At 42.2% G+C, this 25421-nt stretch overlaps 4 protein-coding genes across 11 annotated transcripts; 3 read left to right on the forward strand and 1 right to left on the reverse strand.

The window, feature by feature from the left end:
* Nucleotides 1-275: 275 nt before the first annotated feature.
* LOC128755531 (motile sperm domain-containing protein 1-like) lies at nucleotides 276-2850 on the reverse strand. 5 transcript variants are annotated; one of them, XM_053859211.1, is made up of 6 exons: nucleotides 2806-2850; nucleotides 1655-1963; nucleotides 1385-1460; nucleotides 1045-1307; nucleotides 757-912; nucleotides 276-673 (listed from the first exon to the last, which is right to left on the reverse strand). In XM_053859211.1, the coding sequence occupies exons 2-6, from the start codon at nucleotides 1872-1874 to the stop codon at nucleotides 645-647; spliced, it is 744 nt and encodes a 247-aa protein (XP_053715186.1). In that variant the 5' UTR covers nucleotides 1875-1963; nucleotides 2806-2850; the 3' UTR covers nucleotides 276-644. The 5 variants fall into 5 exon arrangements, with proteins under 5 accessions (XP_053715186.1, XP_053715183.1, XP_053715187.1 ...); XM_053859208.1 differs by having other exon boundaries at nucleotides 1655-1966; nucleotides 2806-2848; XM_053859212.1 differs by lacking the exon at nucleotides 2806-2850 and adding an exon at nucleotides 2503-2738.
* On the forward strand, nucleotides 2770-8736 carry slc25a11 (solute carrier family 25 member 11). Of its 2 annotated transcripts, none has more exons than XM_053859207.1 (9): nucleotides 2770-2907; nucleotides 5550-5702; nucleotides 5902-6019; nucleotides 6120-6208; nucleotides 6634-6724; nucleotides 6806-6896; nucleotides 7050-7149; nucleotides 7229-7280; nucleotides 8315-8736. In XM_053859207.1, exons 1-9 carry the CDS (start codon nucleotides 2855-2857, stop codon nucleotides 8468-8470), a joined length of 903 nt encoding a protein of 300 aa, XP_053715182.1. In that variant the 5' UTR covers nucleotides 2770-2854; the 3' UTR covers nucleotides 8471-8736. The 2 variants fall into 2 exon arrangements, with proteins under 2 accessions (XP_053715182.1, XP_053715181.1); XM_053859206.1 differs by lacking the exon at nucleotides 2770-2907 and adding an exon at nucleotides 3356-3539.
* A 3154-nt stretch (nucleotides 8737-11890) lies between these two features.
* LOC128756087 (profilin-2-like) lies at nucleotides 11891-14549 on the forward strand. Its single transcript, XM_053860281.1, has 4 exons — nucleotides 11891-12037; nucleotides 12146-12281; nucleotides 13354-13543; nucleotides 14240-14549. The coding sequence occupies exons 2-4, from the start codon at nucleotides 12150-12152 to the stop codon at nucleotides 14335-14337; spliced, it is 420 nt and encodes a 139-aa protein (XP_053716256.1). The 5' UTR covers nucleotides 11891-12037; nucleotides 12146-12149; the 3' UTR covers nucleotides 14338-14549.
* A 2265-nt stretch (nucleotides 14550-16814) lies between these two features.
* Nucleotides 16815-22784, forward strand: eno3 (enolase 3, (beta, muscle)). Of its 3 annotated transcripts, none has more exons than XM_053858937.1 (14): nucleotides 16815-16977; nucleotides 19417-19506; nucleotides 19601-19696; nucleotides 19777-19835; nucleotides 19995-20064; nucleotides 20150-20283; nucleotides 20712-20828; nucleotides 21372-21477; nucleotides 21555-21752; nucleotides 21848-21930; nucleotides 22005-22129; nucleotides 22188-22296; nucleotides 22411-22469; nucleotides 22539-22784. In XM_053858937.1, the coding sequence occupies exons 2-14, from the start codon at nucleotides 19422-19424 to the stop codon at nucleotides 22606-22608; spliced, it is 1311 nt and encodes a 436-aa protein (XP_053714912.1). In that variant the 5' UTR covers nucleotides 16815-16977; nucleotides 19417-19421; the 3' UTR covers nucleotides 22609-22784. The 3 variants fall into 3 exon arrangements, with proteins under 3 accessions (XP_053714912.1, XP_053714915.1, XP_053714913.1); XM_053858940.1 differs by lacking the exon at nucleotides 16815-16977 and adding an exon at nucleotides 17077-17298; XM_053858938.1 differs by lacking the exon at nucleotides 16815-16977 and adding an exon at nucleotides 19058-19190.
* The last annotated feature ends 2637 nt before the right edge of the window (nucleotides 22785-25421 follow it).

Raw genomic sequence — 25421 nt, forward strand, 5'->3', positions numbered from 1 at the left:
GAGCTACTAAAAAGCACTTCTTCCGGAATAATACCCCACAATGCACTTCTTGCAACTCTCCTCAGCTGACTTGACAGTCAAGTTGTACCGGTTTAAAAACTGTGCTGCCCTGCAAAATTGCCTCTCCACCCATTTTGAATTTCACGAAAGGAAATGCTGAAAGCCATGACATTGATGTATTATAAACAGCTTAAAAAAACAGCAGTCAAAAATAAAAATGGTTGGTAAATAAGATCATTTGCGGGAATAACTATATTAGAGACATAGATTTCTTCGGAATGATGAGGGAAAATGTGGGAATGTCAGGAGGAATGGTCATCAATAGCGCAAAACATGGACCCAAAGAAGACAGCAGTCAATTATATCATGATGATTGATTACATTTTTTATTGTTTCCAGTTTAATTCTGAGGAATGGTTAGCTGCTTTAGACTCTGAGGTTGCTATGTTAGGTTTCTGTAGCAGGCAAATGAAGTCACAGATCATCAAGGCGAAATGAGACCGAACTAAACACGTAAATAACTTCAGCGACGGATGATCACCAGTCCACTCGTGAGCAAACAGACCCTTCCAGAAGTCATGGTGCAAGAACCAGAACCAGTCGGGTCACGTGACGACTCGATGAGGAACAACACTTTGTTGAGACTACCTTAAAAACACCATTGTGAGCAGACCTACAGGAAAAGCCAAATATGAAAGCATCAGTATCTCTGTAACTTCACTTCTGCTGTGCTCCAAAAACATGCGTTCTTCTTACCGAGTGTGTAAGCGCAGACCAGTTTCTGATTGGTGGAGACGTGGAGGCACTGCGGGACTGAGGAGTTGGTCTCGGAATGGTGAGGGAGCATCAGAACGGTCACACACAGCAGGGCTAAGAATGTGCACACCACCCACTGAGAAACGCTACGGACGGCTGTAGGCACAAGCAGAGTAGTTATAAACACGGTGCATGGTTGAGTTTTAGAGCGATAAAGATGTCACATCCTTCACAGCAACTTCTGATCTACATCACCACTCAGATGAGTTGTAGCGTTCTTCCTCTCACCTGTGCAGACAGGCAACGGCAGACCAGTATTTGTGGGCACGAGCAGAGGTGACAAAGGTGCTAGAGCTGAGAACGATCTCTGCTGCTGGCCTGTTTTCTTTCTCCCCTCCTGCTCTCCGTCACCACCTCCTCTCTCCTGCTCTCCTGCCCTCAACTCTGCCCAGATCTCTCGATCTCCCTCCAGGCCACCTCCTTTAATCTCCAAACGGAACCGGTCTCTGCGGCCCCAGTTGCGATGGGACACATCAAGGTGACGGACCACTCTGTGCAGAAAGAAGTGGAGATGGAACCACACATGTAAGGCAGTTGCTCATGGTAACAGGGATCGCAATGGACTTACAAGTCAACACAAGATTTCGCCCGGACGTGTCCCTCGGCTTCCACCACCTTGTACAGGGATGGAGCTGTGCACAAGACTGGAGACAGAGTTAGAAGTGAGAGATAAGTAAGAAATAGATTCACGCTGTGTTTATGAAGCTGTAATTGATTGGCATCTATTATCGTCCATCTCAGCATAGGAATAAACATCAACATTATAAACAACATTTCCACATGAACCGACACAGTGAACCAACAAACAAGACAGAGCAGCAGGCAGTAAGGTTCTCACTCTTGAAGCTGATGGTGAAGGTATAGGGGTTGTACAAGGTCAGCACTCTCCTATGAGAGTTCCGGTGTTGCGAGTGGAACACCAACTCCGAAGGAAAGACAAAGACAGGCAGCGAGGACTTTCCAGACGTCTCTCCTTTCTTTGACCGCCTCACAGCGTCAGCCAACATTCTTGCTCTTTCCATCCGGCTCTGTGCCTCATGGTTATCCTGCGGTTTCATTGGTCCAACCAGCGCAAGGTCTCCTCCTCACCCATGATTCCAGTTCTGACATTGGAGGCGATGGAGGTGTGATGGCACAGCATCACCACCTGCTGGGGAAATTAGTCCCACAGGGAAGTAGACAACGTATCAACATAAAATTGTAGATGAAACCAGTTGAAGCTTAATTGTATTAGGACGGGAATGATGGGTGTAGAATTAACCCATATACGGCATAACTGTCAAAATAAAAAGATAATCAGTAAAGGTATAAGATATAGATGATATTAAAAGCCATCTTCACTTGCACTATCACTTTTTTTAAGTACTAGCGTCAATCGCACTTTGAAATTATGATCATACTACTTATCATAATTAGTTGTGGCCACACGATTACAAAAAAATAAAACTTGATTCTAAGTTGACTCATTTGGTGCTCTACCGCTGGTATATATATTGTCAGGGACTAATTCCATCCATCTTACCCGCACAGGTTCCAATAAACTGACTCGAAGTCAATACAATAGCGCTCCCTGTGACCACGAATAACAAACCTACAAACTGCAACGGCCCGTCCAATCATTTCATCATGTCTTTGCATGTGAAAACATCGCTACATCCGTTTATTTAGTAATAAGTGACGTCTCACCTCTTATAAATACTACACTAGGTGTTGTCTCGATGTGTTTGTCCGATACTAAATGTTTACGCGACAACAAACCCGGGACCATCTATATGACGTCAGGAGTGCAGTTTACGGGCGGAACACACAAACAGCCTAGCAAGGTGCTGCTGCTAACACCGGGTTGCAACACGATGCAAAGATAAAATGGACGCGAAAGCACACCAGGCGGTCGAAATGCACGCAATCGTCACAGAGGCGTGGAATCTGTGCATCGCTGAACGATACTTGCGCTTACATTGTGCCGCTTACATTTATATTTCGACTTACCGCATCAACTTCCTCAGTAAGCTGTTGCCTCGGACAAGCCCCGCCCCCCATGGAGCACCACAACCAACGAACGCAGCACAGGGGTAAACGGCATGACGCAGGGTAAACTTCTAAATAAGATTAATTACCAAATGAAACAGGTGTTCTTGGAATTTAAACTCAATTCGTTTTATTATTGGAAACCACAATCTATGTATCGTTACATGTCTGATGTATACTATAACATTGTTCATTCCGTCAGTCTCCGGCGCAATGGAGCCCATGACTTTCTTGCTTTATTTTATTGTAAATGCCGGTGGCACGGGTTTGGAGATATGTGGTTTTTTTTTTTTGCAATTTAAACTATATACGAGATGTTTAAAAGGCAATTTTTTACATTGTAAAAAAAAAAAGAAAGCCTTTTTGTCCACGGCAAACCAAAAGTTTCAGATTTGCGACGTTCTCTCGGGCCCTGAAGGCAGCACAGCACGTCGGCATTCTTCGTTGATGGTCGTGAGCCCGCTGTGATTGGCTCTCTGCTCTTCGTGTCTCCGGACGTGCTGCTGCCGAGAGTCACCTTGCTCTGGCCGCTGTGCCACTCTGGTCCCAGTGCAGGTGGACTGTCCAGCCCTCAGGCGCACAGACAGGCGGTGGAAATCGGACCAGAAGCTGCGCGACCACCGATCCAACATGGCAGATGCAAAACCGAAGACCTCACCGAAGGCAATCAAGTTCCTTTTCGGAGGCTTGGCTGGGTAGGGGGCACTGCTAGCTGCGAAGCTAACTTGCTAAACACAATGCCATTTGTGCCATAAGATGCTAACAGACAGCCACTGTCATTCATTCTTGTGACTTTGCAGTTTCCCCACTTAACCCACTCCATTTTTTTCAAGTTATTGTTAGAGCTTAACCAAAAGTCTTGTCACACAAGGTCAAGAGGCGATCAAATAAATCGATCTACTTCCGATAATTAAACCAATTATGTTAGGCGAATAAACAAAACAAATTGTCCACAATTACATTTCGAGTAATTTGTAAAGGCCGCATTCATAAGTTTGTTTTCCCCCATTTTGGGTAGACTGGCTTTATCGTGGAAAATGGACAAGTCAGTCAATATTGACTGTACCTGTGCTACTGGGATGAGCGGGTGGACCGCCGGAGTCCGTGAATGTGACGTTCATTCAGCTATCAATTCTCTGGCACTTCTTTTTACGGTGATTCTGGAGTAGTGCACAACGGTGGTAAATGTTTTTTTTTAATCATACCGAGTGTAGAGGATATGATTTGTTCATTTGTCTTTTGTTAGAGTGTACAATTGTGATTGTTGTAATAAGGCAAGCTGCGGAATGTAATATTTTGACCCCAAAACATCCTCTTTCTTCATGTTGGTCTCAAATTGAGGTTTATTGTGTTTGCTGTGGCCAGCTGTTGTCCTGCGTTTACATTGTACCAAGAACTCTCTCTGTACCTAGAGAGGTCAAAGGTTACAGAACGTGATCACCTCCGTGTTCCACAGTTTAGCAGTGTAGCAACAGTTTTTAGTAGATTTAAGGTTGATTTTATTAATGGAAAGCTTTGCGTCAGCCATTTTCTTTATTTTTGAATATTGATATTCTTTAGATGACCCATTATTGATATTCCTAGACCAACACCCCCTTACACAATGTTTTAAAAGCTTAGTGAGTGAAGCTGAATGTTTCGCTTGAGACATTCCATATGCGGACTAGTAGATTTAGTGATTACTATGCTTGGAATTTAGTTATTTGCCCCTGAAGCAGCCAAGGTTGTAAAGTAAATGTGTTTTTTTTTTTTACTTCAAAATGTATCTCTGTTTCAGGCTGTGTATTATTTCTTAATTTTGACATTTTGTAAATAGAAAAGAAACTGCTCATAATTGAACCATCCTCTACAGGACTGGATGTCATGTGGTGTTGTTAGTAGCTTACACTCATAGTGAATGTTATGTTGTTATTTAACTTATATTTTCACAAACTCCTTTTCTTTGCTGCATGGTCGGGTCATGCATTCTGATTCTATCATGTGAAACTGTGTGAAGAATTACAGCTGTGATTTGACATATTTCTGGCGGTGGAAGCAGTCTCAAACATCTGGTTTTCAGTACGGACTCCTTGCCAGTTAAACGTAGAATATGATGATGTAAGTTCTGATGTGTTGGCTGTATGAACAGGTCATGTTTAAGGTCCAATGTTCAAAACAGGGTAAAAAAAAAAAACTCAACTTAAGACATGCTTTTGATCAGTTACAGTACTGGATAGGCCAAAGAGGCTTGATAGAGACTGATCCAAGTATACCGTGCCTGTCAACCTGGTTTAAGCCAGGGGAGGTCTTTACCAATGCTGACATTTAAACAACCACTCTTGCTCCCACTCTTTTTGAAAGTGAATGAACCCTGAGGCATCTCGGGAGTGTGCACGCCTCCAAGGAGCGACCACAGAGGCCTGTGACCTGCAGCTGCTGCTGTCACACATCTGTGTGTGTCAGATTACTGACCGTGATAGGATGATTAACTGCTTCACTTGCTCTCCCTTCGAACATACAGGTTCACCGAATAAAATATTGTCAGTTTTCAGGGGAAGACCAAAAACGGAACTCCTGCAATGTTTGAATATGTTGTGTAAACTTTGCACACTTGCCTTTAGTTATCAGCGTGGTCATTTTTTTTCTTGACAGTCTTGCAGAGATAAATGTATGATGTAAGACAGATAGTGGACCGTGCCATTCTGAAGGTCTTTGTGTCTGTGCAGGATGGGGGCCACTGTGTTTGTGCAGCCATTGGATTTGGTGAAGAACAGAATGCAGCTCAGTGGCCAGGGCACCAAAGCTCGGGAATACAAGACGAGCTTCCATGCTCTCGCCTCCATCCTGAAGAACGAGGGTGTTGGTGGCATCTATACAGGGTACTTATCTGTTCACTTGTGCTGCATATGACATGTCACGTCACTCACGTTCACACCTGTTCATTGACACTTTGGCTGTTATAGACAGCTGCTTTATTCATCCCATCTGGGTCCTTATTAGTGGGAGACGGTGTCCATATGCCGAACTTTAGATGGAGACTGTGATCTGTTCGAATCATGATGTAATTGTTTTGGTCAGTCTTTCTGCAGGTCTGCTCCGCCAGGCCACCTACACCACGACACGTCTGGGAATCTACACCATCCTCTTTGAGAAGATGACCGGATCTGACGGTCGACCACCCAACTTTTTCATGAAGGTGGAAGCAGCACACTGGACTAGAACAAATCTTTTGACAGTTTGCAGTAGTTGGTCAGTGTTCTAGGTTTTGTTGAGCCAATGTTTTTCTCCTCCTCAAGGCTCTTATTGGAATGACAGCTGGAGCAACTGGAGCTTTTGTTGGGACCCCAGCTGAGGTGGCCCTCATCAGGATGACTGCTGATGGCCGGTGAGGCTGGAGCTGCGGCTGATTCCTGTTAGAACACACAAAGCAAAAATGCATGCGAAATTCAGATCACATTAGGACTGCAAAACATATACACAAACACTTCAATAGAACTAAAAGTTGATATAAATTCTAATTGCTCAAAACGTGGTTTACGAGATATGTTTGGGTCATTTTGGGTCACGATGGTCCTGGAGCTGGTGCTATTTCTCTCACTGCAAATTAAGCTAACTAATGAAAAAATAGTGATGCCATGACTAGTCGTTGCAGCACCAGATTATATGAACTCTTCTGTGAATTCTGGACCATTTGTATTACGTGTATTGTATGACCATAAGTATTGCATGACTTCTCTACAATTGCTTTTTATTCTCAGATGGACCTTAGATTTATGATTAACATTCTCTCTGTCTCTCTCTCACTCTCAGTCTTCCAGTTGACCAGAGGAGAGGCTACACAAACGTGTTCAACGCACTAGCTCGGATCACTAGAGAAGAAGGTCTCACTACACTTTGGAGGGTGAGCTAACTTCTGTTCAAGCTTCTGTCTGGCTCTAGGTCTTAGATGTCTAACATACGCGTGTGTGCGTGCGCGTTTTAGGGGTGTATTCCCACCATGGCTCGGGCGGTTGTGGTGAACGCAGCTCAGTTGGCCTCCTACTCGCAGTCCAAACAAGCACTACTAGACTCAGGTGAGTACATCAAGCACACCCTAAGCACACAAGTCTTCCACCCACATTCACACATGTTTGAACACGCCCACACATTAAACACCTCTGCAGCAATGTGACACCAAATCATCCCGAGAACTGCACATAAAAAGTGTAATTGTTCTGTTTTCTTAGGGTACTTTGGCGATGACATCCTGTGTCACTTCTGCGCCAGCATGATCAGTGGTCTGGTTACCACAGCTGCATCCATGCCAGTTGACATTGTCAAGACCAGGTGAGCGATATTTGTTCTGCTGCCAATATTCAGTACTGAAGCCTTGGCGGCTGCTGACACATTGTTCTTTGTCTGTCAGAATCCAAAACATGAGGATGATCGATGGGAAGCCAGAGTACAAGAACGGCCTGGTTAGTCTTTCTTACATACCTCTCTCACTCACCTGCCTTCTCCTGGGTGACTATCTGTCTCACATTTTTTTTCTCCCTTTTTGACCCTGTATCTCACCCTCTTTGACTCAAACCCCTCAATGCTCAGTAATTTACATGATCTTTTACACAGGATGACTTTTCCACATATGGATATTTGTCTGTACCACCATGGCCCTCTATGCTGTGAAAGCTCAACCTTATCCTACTGGTCAACGTCCCAGACGTCAGTGTTGTTGTCTGATTTTGAACTGTTTTATAAGAGTATCAGAGGTTCAGAGGTCATCAAACTGAGTTTGTGCCTTTACCCTCCTCATGTGTGCACTGCTTGATACTGACAGGCTGCTCATGTGACTAAACGCTGATGAGTCATGCAGAATAAAGAGACAGACAGACATGGAGTTCTACAGCATCTATGGAGTTCAGCCAAACATCCGAGCAGATGGTCTCACAGTATTGGTGTTATTAAATAGGATCCAGTATATGCTGTTGAAGCAACACAAACAGTGCCTGAGCAGCCTCCGTTCATTACCAGATGATCGCTCGCAACGATGAGTATCTTAGCATGTGTGTGCTTGGTGATAATCTCCTGTTTCTAGTTATTCACTGAGCACACAGCATCATTGGGACAAGGAGGCCTTTCTGTTGTTTTGGATTCCCCCTGTCAGGGTCGCCATGACAGTGAGGAAGGAGCTAGAGTGGAACGGAAGCAGTGGGTTATGAGAATCTGCATGTTTTTTTATAAGTGTCCAAACCTAAGTGGTGGCGTCATCAAAAATAGCTGAGTGACTCATTATTTTCAGTTTTCATGTGTCTCGAGCTTGCAGATCCTAGATTTGTCTTCTATTCCCAGTTTCATGTGTTCATCTCTTATCAATATCTCTCACTTTGTCCCTCATTCTTTTTCCTCTTTCTAATGAGTCAAACTTGGCATATTTTGTGTTTTGTTTCCTTTATTTTTAACTTTTTGTCACACTCCCTTTGACTGTGTGTCTCTTTGTCTGTGTCTGTCTCAGGAGGTGCTCGCCCGGGTCATACAGAAGGAGGGCTTCTTCTCTCTCTGGAAAGGTTTCACTCCATACTACGCTCGGCTGGGCCCACATACTGTCCTCACCTTCATCTTCCTGGAACAGATGAACCGGCTGTACAAGACTTACGTCTTGGACCGCTGAAGCTCACCTTACACCCTTTTAGGGAAAATAAACCTTGCGTCAGTATTTCGATTGTGCCAGCATCTTACGCTGCCCTGACCTGGTACAGTCAACAGACACACACACACGATTCTTTTGTACAAAAGAATGTAAGATAATTGTAGTGGAAACAAATTCCTATGGTAAATTTTATTCTTAGTTTTGAGCACATACCCTTTGCAAGATGAGGTAACCATGGTTACAGCTGCTGATGGACAATTCAGATGAAATAAAAGGTCTTAATCTTGTTTTTGATTCCTGTCTGACAACTTTGTGAGTCTTCGTTTGCATGAGGAGAATTTGTAGTAACTAGTTGGGTAGTCAATTTCTAATACGGAAAAGTGAACCAACAGGAAATTAGTTTCTGTAATTAACGTGGTGCCTTCAGGGGAGTGGTAAAATACAAACAACACATTGAACACCTTTGCTTCAGCAGCAGGTTGAAAACCGGAGCTTCTTTTGACATTAGATAGTGGTATTTTGGAGTTACATTTATTCCTTCCTGTTCGTCAAACACAACACCTATTTTTTTCCGTTTGGTGTTCATTTCTACTATAAGCTATAGGCTCATGCTAATAATGAATTATTTATTCAGCATTTACATCCTGGGTTTGCCACTACTAGCAAAAAAGAAGTGCATGTGTTAAAGTCTTGAAGTTTTCCATGATTTACAGATGATAGTAATGTTGCTTTCATAAATTTCATCAAAAAAATTCAGAAAAACGCAGCTGTTGTATATATATTAAAAGGTTAAAAAAATATATTGGTAGGAATATAAGATGGCCGAAGGAAGTGAAAGGTTTTTAGCAAAATACACCAAAGTTTTTATAACACCAATGATATAAAGAGGATTAAAACGCTTAGATGTTCTGTTATGAGAAAACATTACATGCCTGCGATGATGGAACTTAAGACCAAGGATGGGTTTTTACAGGTGAAGGTAGAGAGGTATCCCCAGAAGTGGTGTTTAAAAAGCTGTAAAACGTCACCAGAAATGTGATTTTTTTTTTGCATCAAGAGTATCAGGTTTTACACTTCATACAAATCTGCTTATGGGTCATGTACTGATAATTTGAATAGTCTTCATTTTGTTATGCTGAGGCATTGTAAGATATTTGAGGATTCTCAGGAAGTTCTCCTCCCACAATTCACAAACTCACAAAAATAAAAGCCGTCGATTGGAAATCGCCAGTGGTTGAAAGAGTTTTGCCTTCGAGCACAAGGGGGCAGCAGTGAGGACCGATGGGACGAACTGTACTGTATAACTTCAGCCTGACACAGGAAGTTGGCCTTCAAGTCAGTTCATAAGAATCTCATGTCATGTTAGTCCACCCAGTCACCACTGATATTAGCAATGTATGAAATGTCAAAAACTGTCCTTCACACTGCTGGCGATTTAATGACAAAGTATGTTTGACCTTTTGGCTTCTCCTGTGCTGTTGTTGATCACATGTTTTGCTTTGTCAGAACCTGTTGTACTGCGTTCGACTCCCTGACTAGTCTTGCTCTGACCTGAGCTCAGCCGTTCTGTTGACCCTCTCTGTCCTGTCTTGCTCCGTTTGACCCCGGTGTCATGTTCATTCCTGTGACTGGTATTTTTTTGACTATTTCAGTAATTTTGATTGTGACTACAATTGTGAAAGCAAATGTTAGCAGAGAAAAGAAGGCATTTTGGAGTATCTATCTGTGGTTTTTCAGGTACACCAGGCAGAAACATGTGACCCCCAAGCAGGTCCATCAGACTGCACTTTACATCTTTCCTCTTGATTCTACAGTTAGTGCTGGATGGCAGCGCTAACTGAGGTGAGGATCTTAGTGGCTGAGACACAATGTTGCTTCATATGTTCACATAATGAAGAAGGCAGTGAACCAAAGGGAAGTGAACTCTGCGGTTACTTCTTTGCACATCTCACTGGTGCTGGAGCATGCTGGGAACATAACCTATGAAACAAAAAAAAGATGTCTGTAGTTTTAGTTTTCATCTTTTAACTTTGTCAAACTGAGGTACTGGTGAATAATACTATTAAATGCAGCCTGTGTGCAGCACAGCAACGCCCATGACAGTTGTGTTTCCCTAGAGTTTGTGATCATGTGAACAGGAAGTAGAGTCAGGAAGTGGTCCTGTGGTTAATGTCTCTCCATGATTATTGTTTAAATTACAGTAATTTGAAAAAAAAAAACCTTTTGTTGTGCAAAAGCAGTTAACAAGACAGTTTTGTCAGGTCCTGCCCACATAAAGAGATGCTGGTAGTAGTAACCAGCTGTTATCGTAACGTCTTGCACCATAACGGCTGCCATGATGTGGTGCTGAGAACAATCTGACACACACTGAATCTGTCTAACTTTTCATGCCGTGTTGCCTCTTCAGTGCAATGCCATTGTCAAAAATATGAACTTTTAATTTAAGTATTGTTTAGGTCTTTCTTTGGGCTGTTGTCTCTGTAGAAATGTTTTTCATTTTTACGCGTTTTCCATGTTCACTACAGTGTATACTGCACAGGAACACTTGACCTTTTGTTTCAACAGCAAGTTGAGAACACAAAAGCACCACATCCTGTTAGTATCATCAGCAGAAAAGCTGAACTTAAAATGTAGCAGAGAGACCTACTAAGACCTGCTCTGCCCAGAAATGGGTTCCCTCACTGGTTCATTACTTCGATATAACCAAAATGACTTTAATGTTTAATCTTGTTGTTATGTGTTTTATATTTCTCTTTGTAGTGGTACGCTTACCACTTCCCTATTCACTTAATGTTAGCCGTATGGCTAGATTTATTTTTAAATTTCAAAACAATTTGCTGTGAATTTATTATAATTTTTCTTTTTACATTTCAGTAGGTGATCATTTCAAGTCGCTGCATCAGCACATGAAACATAAAGTCTGAGAAATGCTTAAACATCCACAGCAGCAGAAGCATGAGGAAAAGAAGGTCAGCGCTGTCTGAACACGTAGCTGGACCACTATCTTCCAGCAGAAAGGGGTCTGGTCTCAACTTGCGCAGGTATGTGTGTGTCCTGATGGATTTAATACCACACTTGTGAGAACATTCTGTGTTGCTCTGAAACAAGGAAGCAGCCATTAAGTTTTATCAAACAAAAAAAAAGTCCCCAGAAGGGTTTTGCAGTGTCTAAATGTTTAGTCAGAACTGATGTAGCGCAGGGTAAAAGGGGAGGAAGGTTGAGGCTTGAGCCTCAGGGGTTTTTGACCTGAAATATTTTGTGTTTTCTTTTACCCGTACATGAACTAAAAATGAAAATTGTCAGTTTCAAATGATGCTTCTTGTGTTTTTGTGTTGGTCAAAAAAGGACAATGCCTCAATTCAATGGGCTCTTCTGACACTGGGGACACTTGAAACTGTGATGATGTAGAATAAGTCCAACTTCCTGTTTTCAACTTCCCAGGTGAGAGAGCTGCATGGAGAGATGGAGCGAGAGAGGCCGCCGCCTGCAGGCTGGGTGTGTCCAACCTATAAAAGAAGGCCGGTCTTCCTCCTTCTGCATTTGACTTGAGTTGCCAGTCTTCTTCGCACCCAAGAATCTACGCCCCAGGTAGGCTCCCGCTCACACACACAGGCCCACCACTCCATTGGGATGAAAATAAAGGTACAGGCTCTGGTTCATGTGTGTGCTCATGATGTGTCACTGCTGGTTTTTCAGCAGGATGTCGTGGCAAGACTACGTTAGAAACCTGATGGCTCCTACACCGGAAGGCACAGTCATTGTTACAGAAGCTGCCATCTGTGGAATATGCGATTGTTCCATCTGGGCCAGCTCTGCTGAGTGTGAAATCAAGGTAAGCATGGGAACACTACCATCAGTCAACTGTATGAAGAACATCGCTCCCTGCTCCTGCACCTAAATGTGCTGTACATTATTTTATTTCAATGTACAGTTCGATGCACAGTGCTATTGGTTGGTTTATTGGTCAGATTTCTTGAATGGCCTTTCACAGCCAAAGGCATTCAGGAGGCAGCAGATCTGGAGGTGTTGGTCTTGTCTGTTCTGAAAAAATGTGGCTTCGTGACATGTTTCGACGTGCTGATGCACCAGCAGAGACAAGTGCGGCCCCCGGGGGAAGCAGGCAGGCTGCCACCTGATTGGCCAATTGTTTCTTACGCGGGCTGGACAGCACATATTTGTGTTCTTTATGAACGTAAAATCAATTGAGCTTATTTTTGTCACTTTTTACTTCACTCTGCTGTCCGTTACGAGGGATTGTGAGAAGAAATGTTTACGCGTCTGCGTTACAGGCAATCAGCTGATGTTTGCAGAGTCTGCGTTTAACATGCCGAACAAGTCCGACTCCTTTTCTTTGTGTGAGTGGTGAAACGTCAACAGGAAACTAGAAGGATCCTCGTCAGCTTCGCACTTGCAATATGTTGCGGGGAAGTTCCACAGACCTTCCGAGGAACACATGGTCGAAAAGACTTGGAAGGTCCTCCTCAGGGACAAGAATTCAAAGTACTTATTTTATGTGCTTGTCCTTGTAATTTCTGTGGGGCTGCACCCAAAATGTATGATTGACTTCCTTATAAGGACATAATGCTGAATAGGCGGCAAGCAGGAAGTGGAGATGATCAGTTCTCATTTCTAAGGCTGCAGAGGAGGGTCTGCGGTTACACAACACACGTATGCACACACACGCACACACAGACAAAATGCATGATAGAATACACATGAACGGATTTCTCTCAAAGACTGATTCTACGTCAAGGCCCACTAAAAGCATTATTTTCTTGATGATTTCCATCAATACGTGTCTTTTTAACATGTGAATGAAATGGCGATGAAATGAATCAACATATGAGATTCTCCTCGTGGTGCATTTGCAGTCCTGCCATTGTATTTTCATGTCTTTTTTTCAGAATGAGGAAATCGCGAAGCTGGTTGGTGACAGGTCGGGTTTTTCTCAGAGCGGCCCCTATGTCGCAGGAGTGAAGTGTCGATTGCTACGAGACGAAATGGACGATCCCCAAGTAATGACAATGAGGTTAAAAACTGTAGCCGACTGTTCCGGCTGTTGCTACCCTGTGTGTATTGGCAAGTCCAAAAAAGGTAAGAGCTCAACATGGACAGCTAGTAGTCTCCAACTGTCTTTTACTGTGTGTTACTACTGTACTTTGGTAAAAGCTTTGCCTGTTTCACACCAACTTCAACTTCTTCATGATTATAAAGTCATTGGAAATTTACCGTCTTTAACGCATTAGTCTACTTACAACACTGCCCCCTTTGGCCCTCAAGGTAAACATGCACTGATGAACAGATGCGTTGCACCAGGTGTCACCAAGATGGTGCACGTTTGCAACAGGGCGCCGCCAGAGAACAAGTAGCCCACGGTCCAATAAAAACAAACAAACAAAAAATCATGTAATAACTATACATGATTTTGTGATTCCTTTTTTTCTGTTTCACCATCAGTAATTATTGTGAAAACTCAGCAATGAGACAGGTATTTTAGGGGAATATTATTTATCCACTGCAACCCTGAACAGGACTAAGCGGTGGTTAACTCACGATGAATGAATGAATGAATGAATGAAACTTATGCCTTAAAATATTTGTGTTTTCCAAAGTTTACCCAACTATAAAAAATATTGTGTCTTCACAAGAACCTAAAATCAGAACCAAAATTATGCCACCACAAGGTTGTTTCTAATGTTATATTTTGTTCAGAATAGTGATTCAGAAAATCAAATCAACTGAATAAACAGGTTAATTTGCATTTATTTCTCCTCTGCTTCCCTCCCTCAGCTCTTCTGTACATCAAAGGGACTAAAGATGCACAGCCAGGAGCCCTTTCTGATAGGTTGTTCAGCATCATTGCACACTTGGAAAAATGTGGCTACTAAGAACCGTCGGCTCTACAGTCAGCAACCGCAGGACAGACTTCTTCGCCCCAGTCAGGATCTCAAAACAAGAAAGCCATCATTTGTGAAGAGTTCCCACCATGTATTCACAAATGCTACCATAACTGGTATCCTCCAAAATGTATTATGTTATGAGATGTTCAATCAGATATTAGCAAATTCCTTATGCCTGAAAATAAAAGTTCCTGAAAGAACGTTGCTTGATTCCTTCAGAGGAAATGATTGATGTACCTGAAATGCAGTAAGCACCAATACTTGCCTCTTGTTTGTGGGTCACAATGCAATAAATTCACATTTTTTTCCCAATTTCAGCGACTTATCATAAGGTAACTCACCCGGCAGTTTACTGCACTTTGGATTAATGTGGAAGCGCGAGCTGCAATGCTACAGATGTGCTTGAAAACAATTATTATTATTATCATTGTTGTTATTATTATATCACAATATCAAATATCACTTTCAAAGCCAGGCCACAGATTTGTGCGTCATTAAAAAAAAAAGCCTTGCCTGAATTTGGAGTCGCTCACACAAACGCATGGACCCGTCCACCCTTTTTTAGGCGCTGGTGTAATGGCGTGGAGGTTATTTTTTGGCACACTTTGAGCCCCGTGTTATAAGCTAAGAGTGTTTATCAAGGCTCACAGAATAGCAAAACAATGACAGAGCATGAGATTCACCTTGTGGATGAGAAGCTACAACTACAATTTTGCTCCATGTTGAGCGAGCATTGGTGTTGTTCATACAGCCTATAATATTCCTTATTATTTATTATTATGAACAAAGGTCTCCCTCACACGGGCCGATTCACATCACTGTAGTAATACTGATTCAGCTTGCTCCAGGAATCATGAAATAGTTTTAAGCAAGAGAAAATGTGAAAATACATTTGGATTCAATGTATTTTGGTAAACACGTTCTACAAATAATAATCCAATCCACGTGACGCAAATTCAACACAGGGTGTTTGTTTTATCCTGGGAAGTTCGTTGTGATGGCTGACAACCAGAGGAACACAACCAGTGAAGTTCATGAATGGAATGAAGGGGATGTGAGTGAAGATGAGCATTATAGACGAAGGTGACGGCGTGGTGTCAGTGGTTGAAGATCAGGCAGGATAAACTGCATCAAATTTATACAATTGGAACTCCATTGCAGGCTATAGTTCATCTACATGAAATATAGGATATATAACCTTGTTGTAGTCAGAATGAAAAGTATTGCTAACTTCCCATGTGGCTGTAAGGTTACAAGGCTGCTGGAGAGAATCTTGTGCAGATATATTTATCGGTGAGGCAGAAGGACAAGGACCAAAAGCCACTTGGTGTTGCTGCTGTACAGTTAAAGGTGAGTCTAAAGGGTAAGCGTGTGCATGTGTGTGTGTTTTGAGGTTAATGCCCTGTGCTGTGAAGGCTGGAGCTCTCATGTTTCCCCTTTAGATGAACTTTGACCTTCTCTGTCAAAGCTGGGGACCGTCAATATTGTTCATTGCTGAAGGTGTAGGCGAAAATATTTTATTATACAAATAATATAAAATTATATGATACAAAATAATTAGCTCAACATTCAAATACTGTAGGGTTTCACATTTTGAGTCCATTTTAGTCAAAACTGATGTTTCACAGCACAGACATAGTTATGTTCTTGGCACTTGAACATTTGGCCAAGTAAATACCTTCACACTTCCTAATGTATCAGTATATCAGAATAAATACTATTTTTATTTATTTATTTATAAACATTCCACACCGATGTATTAATACATTTTTGTTTTCAAATTAAAACAAACAACAACACATTCAACAATTGTCCTGTGATAGTCAAATATTGCATCAAACTGACAGCAATTACTTACGTGGAAGGAACCCTCATAATTCTAGTTGATTGAGAATCAATATTTTTACATTTTAAAAGCTGAACTGCCAAATCTATATTTGCTCTGCTAATAAAACGCTTATGCGGCTGTGCAGCAGATGATTAATACAGCTCATTAAATGTAATAAATATAAATATTAAAAAAATATAAAAATAAATATTATATATATATATATATATATATATATATATATATATATATATATATATATATATATATATATATATATATATATATATATATATATATATATATATATATATATATATATATTTTAAGACTGCAAAGCTGAATGTGATATTAAACTTAGGAATATTTTACAGACTTTTAAATGCTAAATAACGTCTTACATGTTCAACGGTCTCGTTGGTTTTTTGGGCCATATCCAAAACTCAAAACTTTATCTGAATATGCTCAGGCTTAATAGAGTGTGCAAGGGAAAACGTATCAGCGACACTGTTTGCTAACACACCACGGTCATTTCTGTCCTAGTTTTATATATCACTGCCAGTTCATTAACAAAGGCTGGGGAGAACCACTTTTTCTTCGTCAGAAGTCGGCAGTAGGTTTTTCGGCTTCACTGCACGCTGGCACACCCCGACGCTCCCTGCTCACCAGGCTTCACTCCTCCTTCTGCGGACGTCTATAAAGACTTGGGAGCGGGACAGACACTTTCCACGTCAGTCGGACGGTCAGACGGACGGACAGTAGGCCAGAGACTACGCCCACTTCACTTCGCTCAGTTAAAGGTAGGCCTGACTCGGTGCGAAAAGTTTTGTCTTCGCTTCAAACCGGTTCGAACTGGGTGCTCAACTTCCGGCTTTTACTTTGAAGACTTCATTTCACCAAGACCGCGCGGGTTGCGTTCATGACCCGAGGGTTTTTAAAAACACTCGACCGAAATAGTTCTGCTTGAAACCTCAGCCTATGTGCTTCCATCTGACTCAACGTGCTCAAACGTTGTTTGACCTTCACAAGGTCAGAGAAGGTGAATCGGACAGGTTGTGTGCAGGAACGACAAGACACCAGAAGAGATCATGAGTGGACTATAGACACTTCATCGGCCTGAAGTAGGTTTCACTGAAGAGCCCCCAAGGTGATATGTGCGGTGAAGCCAGAATACAATATTGAAATATGTCTCCCTGTTCCATGCAGGTGGAATCATAGTCAAAACACAATATCTTGTGATAATATTTAGCAAAGTAAAAATGACTGTTTGACGGATCACTATTACTAATGTTTATTATACGGCTAAAGTAACTCTATATGAATTTGAAGAATGTGAAACAGAACATGCATGTATTTTCTACAGTGTATAAAGGCCCATCCACCTTATGAATGGGTTTTGAAACGGGTGTCCAGCCTGTGCACATCTGGAAGAGGAGATGTGCGACTGGTGAGAACGTTCATTTGGTCAAAATCAGGACCCAGAAATGCAAAATACTTATTAAACATCAAAGTGTTTTCCTGTCATTGTTCAGTTGTCTCATATATGTCGATGCCAAACATGACATCAGTTGCGTTGAGGAAAAAAGTGCACAAGTGACGTTCCAAAATTGGAAGGTGTTGCAGCTCTCCTCCGTGTTACAATGCTCAGAGTGGGTGTGGAACAACCCCTTAGGTTTGGAATGTGTCCTCTATCCTGACATATCAACCAAGGACCTCATGTCTGAACAGGAGCTTCGAACCATACTACTGGTCGAATAGTGTGTGTACGCATGCGTGTATGTGAGTCTTTGTAAAGGCCAAGTGCGGTGTTGGATGTGTTTTAGAATGCTCAGCTGTTCTTCTCGTCCTGTCATTATCAAGAGTCATGATATAGCCCCAGATGAATATATAAAGACTGATAAATCTGACTTCTGATTTTGTTGTTACTCAAGAGTTTGTTTTTACATATAGAATAGAACATAGATTTTTGTGGAGCATTTAAATTGTCTCCACTGTTTGTGATGGCACAACCTATTGTGGAGTCATATTAATATCACGAGACGTGACTGAACAAATGAAAATAGACAAAGTGGACAATCTGTCGTGTTTCACAGTCACTGTGTCAGTTTGAAGTTCTAATATTGTTTTCAATTTCAAGAAAATTTGAGTTTTAGCTGGCAGCTTACATTGATCTACGCAGTGGTTCGCCCACCAGCTGACACCTATTCTGAAAGAGAGATTTGTTGAGGGAGGATCTATAGAAGAACTGCCGTCCTATATGGACTTGGAGGTCAGCACTGTAGCTGCCAATCTATTGGTTAATGTCTTATCTCCGGTGGTCAAAGTTCCTCAGTTTGCACAAAATCTCCTCTCACATGGAGGGAAAGTTGTTATTTTCAAGTCAGAACTTTACTCACCTGAATAATGTCATCGTTTAACTGGGCACTTATTGAAGACAGAGCAATAAAGGACTTAAACGGCTTGTTTTATCAGCTCATACAGTTTCAGGCGCAAGTCATGTGAGGAACATGCTTTAGTTTGCGCTTCAGTTATCACTGTCTGAGGTGGCTGATATCACTTCACAGTACCAAATACCACCACAAATGTCAAGTCTGCACGTGTCTGACTTGTGTAATTTTATAACTGCAAGCCCAATGCCATGACCTCGTCGAAAAAAAGTCACACTAAAGGTTATAAGAAGCCTCACATACTCACACAGACTAGAGTATTAATAGCCCTAGAGGACAAAACTCTCTTCCTCATTCTGACCCTTCCTCTGTTGCTCCCATTGGCTACTTGAAGTGCCCTTTTGAAGAGAAGTTTACTGATTGGCTGTGAGTGTCATGGGCTGGTATTGTCCGGCAAGGCTCAGATCCTGCCGCCTTCTGTCATGGAGGAAGCACCATGTCGATGCATAGGATTACTGCAGCAGCAGGTCCGGGACACACTCACACTCACACACACACGCACACACTCATGCACAGACATTAAAGAGCATCAGCCACAAGTCCTTAACTTTCTGAGGCACCTTTTGGTAAGTTACTAATGACTTTGTCCTGATGAATTTCAACACTTGTATGTACAGTATGTTTAAGCTGTGTATTATATACATTTGAGAGTTTCTTAGATCAGGCCAAACCTGAGGTCACCACCTATAACTGAAGTCTTTATCTGCTGGTTGACTTTGTCACTATGTCCTCACAGATATTTCCTACAGAGCCTGTATTTACAGTAAACACAAACTCTAACTGTCTTTTCAGTCAGGATGTCGATCACAAGGATTCACGCTCGGGAGATCTTGGACTCCCGAGGAAACCCCACAGTTGAGGTGGACCTGTGGACCGCTAAGGGTTCGTATTGGACGTCACGTTTAGAAATTGAGTTACTTTTTTAAAATGAGAGAGCATTTTAGTTTCCTTACCTGTGGTCACTTCTCTGGTCCAGGCCTCTTTAGGGCAGCAGTTCCTAGCGGCGCATCAACAGGTATCCATGAGGCTCTGGAGCTCCGTGATGGAGATAAAAGCCGCTACCTGGGCAAAGGTATGTGCTTCAAAGAGTTCAAATAAAACTGCTACCTGGAAAGTTCCTTCCTCTGCTTCACACTTGATTTTGTCCTTCAGGTACGACCAAGGCTGTGGATCATGTGAACAAGGACATCGCTCCTAAGCTGATTGAGAAGGTACCGATTGTTGAATACCAGCTATTACAAATTACATCAATATATAAAATCGTGTTGCACAAGTGTCATTTGGAAAATTAATTTGCAGTGCGTTATGAAGCACTGTCCTGTAATCATCCAAACAAATGTAAAACTCTGACCATCCATCCATCCATCTAGAACTTCAGCGTTGTTGAACAAGAGAAGATCGACAACTTCATGCTGGAGTTGGATGGCACTGAAAACAAATGTGAGCATGCTTTGATAATTGCGTGTCTTTCCCATCAACATCTTCATTGAGTCCAGGAATATGATGCCGGCTCTTGTGCTTTCAGCTCAGTTTGGTGCCAATGCCATCCTGGGTGTGTCGATGGCCGTCTGCAAGGCTGGAGCAGCTGAGAAAGGGGTGCCTCTCTACCGCCATATTGCAGATCTGGCTGGAAACAAGAATGTCATCCTTCCTGTTCCTGTAAGTGATCGAAGGAGGTTTTCTTAGATGCCGCCATGGCTGGAGTTACTGAGGCAACCTCCTCTAGCAGGTCAACATGTACTTGTTAGTGAACATATAAACCAGATTACCTTTAAGCATTTCTGCCCAATCGCTGTATAAATCAGTGTCATATTTATTAATGATAACATAACCTTTATTCTATTATCTATGATCAACATTTTTTTAAAAGCATGATAGTGATGCCAGTATTAGAAAAAGGTCAGTCTGAATTTGCGGTGGTCAGTACATAACATAAGATAGGATAGCAGTAGGAAAGCAAAGTATTGGCCATCTTGGACTCAACAGTTTATATCAGTGAATAAGCGCTTTGAAAAGTATTCATGACCAAATTTGACACTTGTGTGTGATGGGACTGTTTTAATAAATATTTTTGGTCTATTCTGCAGGCCTTCAATGTGATCAATGGAGGAAGCCATGCTGGAAATAAACTGGCCATGCAGGAGTTCATGATCCTCCCTGTCGGAGCTGCCAACTTCCACGAAGCCATGAGGATCGGAGCTGAGGTGTCGGAGATTTTGTGTTTCTATATTTAACATCTGCTGCTGGGTGCGCTACACAAGTTCAACTTGCCTATTAAACAATTCTAATTCAGAGCATTTGACTTGCTGTGCATGTCACAACTAGGACATGTGATGATCAAACTTCCTTGTTGTATGGTTAAGCCAAATTAAGATAAGACTTTATTGATCTCACAAAGGACAAATTCACCCTTACAGGAGCTCTTTGGTTGTCAGTGCAAACAGGTAGTCATCATACAGGTAGTCATCACAACATATTTACACAGTCACAGAAGAGTGTCAGGAGTGCAGCCAAGACCAGCCGGTTTAGTGTGTTTCTAAGTGGGTCATCCTGATCTTAGGTTGTATGATGCGTTTCCTCACTGAGTAAATGGAGCCTCATTTTAAAAATGGGGCTGCATTTTCACCTTTATCTTCTATTGTTTTAAGAGTTATTTTTCTGCTTCTGTTAAAAATAAGTCATGTCTTGTGTATTTGAGTGTCAAATTTGTGGACAAACATTTTTGACAAATGACGGTGTGATTACAGATTTACCACAACCTGAAGAACGTGATCAAGGCCAAGTACGGCAAGGATGCCACCAATGTGGGCGATGAGGGTGGATTTGCACCCAACATCCTGGAGAACAATGAAGGTAATTCAGTTGCAGTTTTTCACTTACGATAAAAGAGTATCTTTACAGTTCCTAAGTCCATTCTCCAATCTGTGCAGCTCTCGAGTTGTTGAAGACTGCCATCGAGAAGGCCGGATACCCTGACAAGATAATCATTGGGATGGATGTGGCTGCATCCGAGTTCTTCCGCAGTGGAAAGTACGATCTGGACTTTAAGTCTCCCGATGACCCATCCAGACACATCAGTGGTGAACAGCTGGGAGACTTGTACCGCACCTTCATCAAGAACTACCCAGGTAATGGCACTATTTTTGTTGCCCCAGAACAGAATCAGGTCCATGGGCTGCTTCAAAGTGCTTTTGTTTAAGTCCTCTTTTTCTCCCTTCTCAAGTCCAGTCTATTGAGGATCCATTTGACCAGGATGACTGGGAGCAGTGGTCTAAGTTCACTGCCTCAGTTGAGGGGCACATCCAGGTCAGTTTGGGGATTATTTTAATTTGTTTTATTAAAGAAGCACATGTGAGTTGAAGCTATGTGTTTGATATCAGATTGTGGGCGACGATCTGACCGTCACCAACCCCAAGAGGATCCAGCAGGCGGTTGACAAGAAGGCCTGCAACTGCCTGCTGCTCAAGGTCAATCAGATCGGCTCAGTGACCGAGTCCATCAAGGCGTAAGACATCCATCTGTCTTCCTGTCTCTCTCTTTGTACTTACCCCTCTGCCTCTCAGGTGCAAGCTGGCTCAGAGCAGCGGCTGGGGTGTGATGGTTAGCCATCGTTCTGGAGAGACTGAAGACACCTTCATCTCTGACTTGGTTGTTGGACTCTGCACCGGACAGGTACAAAGGCTCGGACTTCTCTGTTACCACCTGACTCACTCCTCTACTCGCCCACACCTCAAGCGCTCCACCCCTCTTTTAATAGCCGCTTGTTTTTGTCTTTGTCACGCACAGATTAAAACTGGCGCCCCCTGCAGATCTGAACGTTTGGCCAAATACAACCAGCTTATGAGGTAAGACGTTCTGTCTTGAGTTTTTTATGGAGACTGTTGTTAGTTAACTTGCTGAACTGTGACCTGTAGGATTGAAGAGGAGCTGGGAGACAATGCCAAGTTTGCCGGCAAGGACTACCGCCACCCCAAGGTCAACTAAAACATCCTCGAGCCCATCTGGTACCTGAACCCGACCGACTGACAACTGCTAATCCTGAACACCTTGGATGAGAGGTCTGGGTCAGGGTGGTTTGACGCTGCCTCTTCCTAGATGTAATTCCATTGTTTTCTATGCAAACACAAAGATGCAATAAAGGTTCTAAACTAAAACAAGAATCTGATCTCTTGACTTCTTTAAGACTGATGAAAGCCATTTTGTGGTGCACAACTCAGTGCTGCAATGGATGCGTATCATTTTATACAAAATGTGTGTGTATATATATATATATATATATATATAAAATGTATATATATATATGTGTGTGTGTGTGTGTGTGTGTGTGTGTGTGTGTGTGTGTGTATGTGTATGCATGCACAAACTTGTTCAATAATCTCTGCAGTCGTCGCACGGTCCAGCATGCAATTCAACTACTGCACTGTACAGATAACATGTGATTAAAAAGTTACAAAAATGTTTGAAAGGCACGTCTAATACAATGCAAAGTGTTTAAAGTTGCATTTATGTTGGACTCAAAACTACGATGAACGTGAGACTGGATTTGCCACGCACCATGACTGGAGGCTGTTTCTCATGCCGGCACACACACTTGCTGCTGTGACGTCAATGCTGACTGGTTGAGGGAGCTTGGGATGAAGGAAGCTTGTTGCCTGGCGATGACCAGCAGCCGTGTGAAACCTCACTGTCCAGCTGAAGGCACTGCAACACCCTCCTCGACATTGCAGCAGTTCAATTACCCAAAAGAAATCTATGGCTTAAATACTTGCCACTAGTTTAGGTATTGAGATGATCGTTGTTACATGATATCTGGACATAGAGTCCACAGACACTAAATTACTATATTGTGCGAAAACATTAACAGATACAATGTTATTATTCAGCTGTGTTCTATTTTAGTGACATCACTTTGCGACAATTCACTTGAGATACGTTTAATCACTTGTGTTCCATATTGTTCACAGTTCTGATCTGATCCAACAGAGTGAACAGATGCAGGTCGGGCAGCATTTGATTTAATGCCCCCAAATAATTTAGGATTTCTTTTTAACAAATGAGGATGACAAGTTGTTTTACTATGTTGGGACAAAAAGCTCTTTTGGAATCTGACCCTGAACACAAAAGGAGACACGGATTAGGTCAGAGATTTATTGACGGCAAAGGGAAATCGTATAAATCCAGATGACATTGAGGAAAGTGGGGTTTGTGCTCAACTGCCTGCAGGAAGCACCAAATCATTTTGCAAAAGACCTGTTTAATTTTATGCTGTCAGAGTGATGGCTGACACGGCAAGAAGGGACACTATAAAGATGAATGCATGATGAAACGTTTTTTTTAGTTCATAGTCAGCCTGGTGTTATGGTGATGCTTCTACTGCAGACCAAAAGAAAAGTAAAGGCTAGCTTTCCTCTAGCATTCGAGCATGTCAAACACAACGCTTGTGAGAAAGGGAGCTCTGTATTCTTATTCAAGGACCAATCAATTGTTTCCAACAAGTGTAGCCAGGTTGGTGTAGAGATTGTAACTTGGCCATGTGGGAGGAGACCGCAACGCTCAAGGAGATGTCACATCGACACGCTGGCTGAGGAACCTTTGTGGCTGTTGAGTTTTGATAGTCGCTTCAGACACATGTCAAAACAAGAGAACAAGAGAGTGAGGATTTTATCTTCAGGCTTTCCTTAGTGTTGGCGAGCTTGTTCATACTGGCAGAATCCAAAATACACCATCATTCACGAGCAATTTTGGCAGATCAAATTAAGAGGGTCGACATCTTGCGACAGGAGGGCAGCAACGCAGGGTGTGTGTGCGTCATGACACACACCAGCAGAGACGCCCAGTAAGAATGGCTCATCAATCAACTTATAACAGGGAAAGAAAGTCCCAATCCCAACGTGAGCGTGTGTGTGTGTGTTTTATATGTGTCTAATGACGTCAGCGATGGCCCTCTCAATGGGAGGCGGGGTTTTGTCTGTGTGGGACAAAGGCAGTGGGGGGGTCATTAAACTGACCCACACACACTCACCTTTCCACAGCACTATGTGAATCAGTTGTCCCGCCTCCTTTCACAGGAAATAGTTGCTAACAACCATGCCGTAGCGGTGGAGACACTTTATGAGGGGGTGGGATGAAAACGGTCAGGGGTCATGAGCGCCGATCATCAGAGGGAGAAAGCCATGCTATCATCATATCTGGGTGACAGATATGTTATTTTACCAAGAGGCAAAAGCACAGGAAATTGTCAACAATGGTACAGCAAATTAACATTTTAATACCTGATTTACAGTGCTGCAACTTTTCAGGACAAGTGAAATCATGGCTGAAGTAAATTGGCTTTTTGTTTATCTAAAAGTTTCGCAGCAAGGGCTTTGACTGATGTGGTTCTTCCAGGATTAGAATCGTAAAATTCTGTTGAGATTAAAGTATAAAGGTAATAGTTGTAATGCAAAAACAAGCTAGCAATAGCATGAAAACAAAACAATATCACTCCTCATGGCATTATACAGAAGAAACCATATTGAATATATTGAAGTTTTTTTTAGAAAAAGGTATGAAGAAGAAAGAATCACATGAACACAAAATCAAAACAAGTAGTGTTGAAATATTATAGAAAACCATAGCACCAGTCATTTGTGCCAGTGAAACTAGAAAATAACTAGGAAAATAAATAATAATTTCAAAATTTCAAATGCAAATATTGGCCTGAGTTAGACAGTTAATGGTTCCCAAGCTGAAGATGATGAGCATTTTAAACTTCAAGTAATAATAACGAAACACAAACTAAAAGTATTAAGAAATTG

This window comes from Synchiropus splendidus, chromosome 3 (assembly GCF_027744825.2).
Source record: "Synchiropus splendidus isolate RoL2022-P1 chromosome 3, RoL_Sspl_1.0, whole genome shotgun sequence".
Taxonomy (NCBI): domain Eukaryota; kingdom Metazoa; phylum Chordata; class Actinopteri; order Syngnathiformes; family Callionymidae; genus Synchiropus; species Synchiropus splendidus.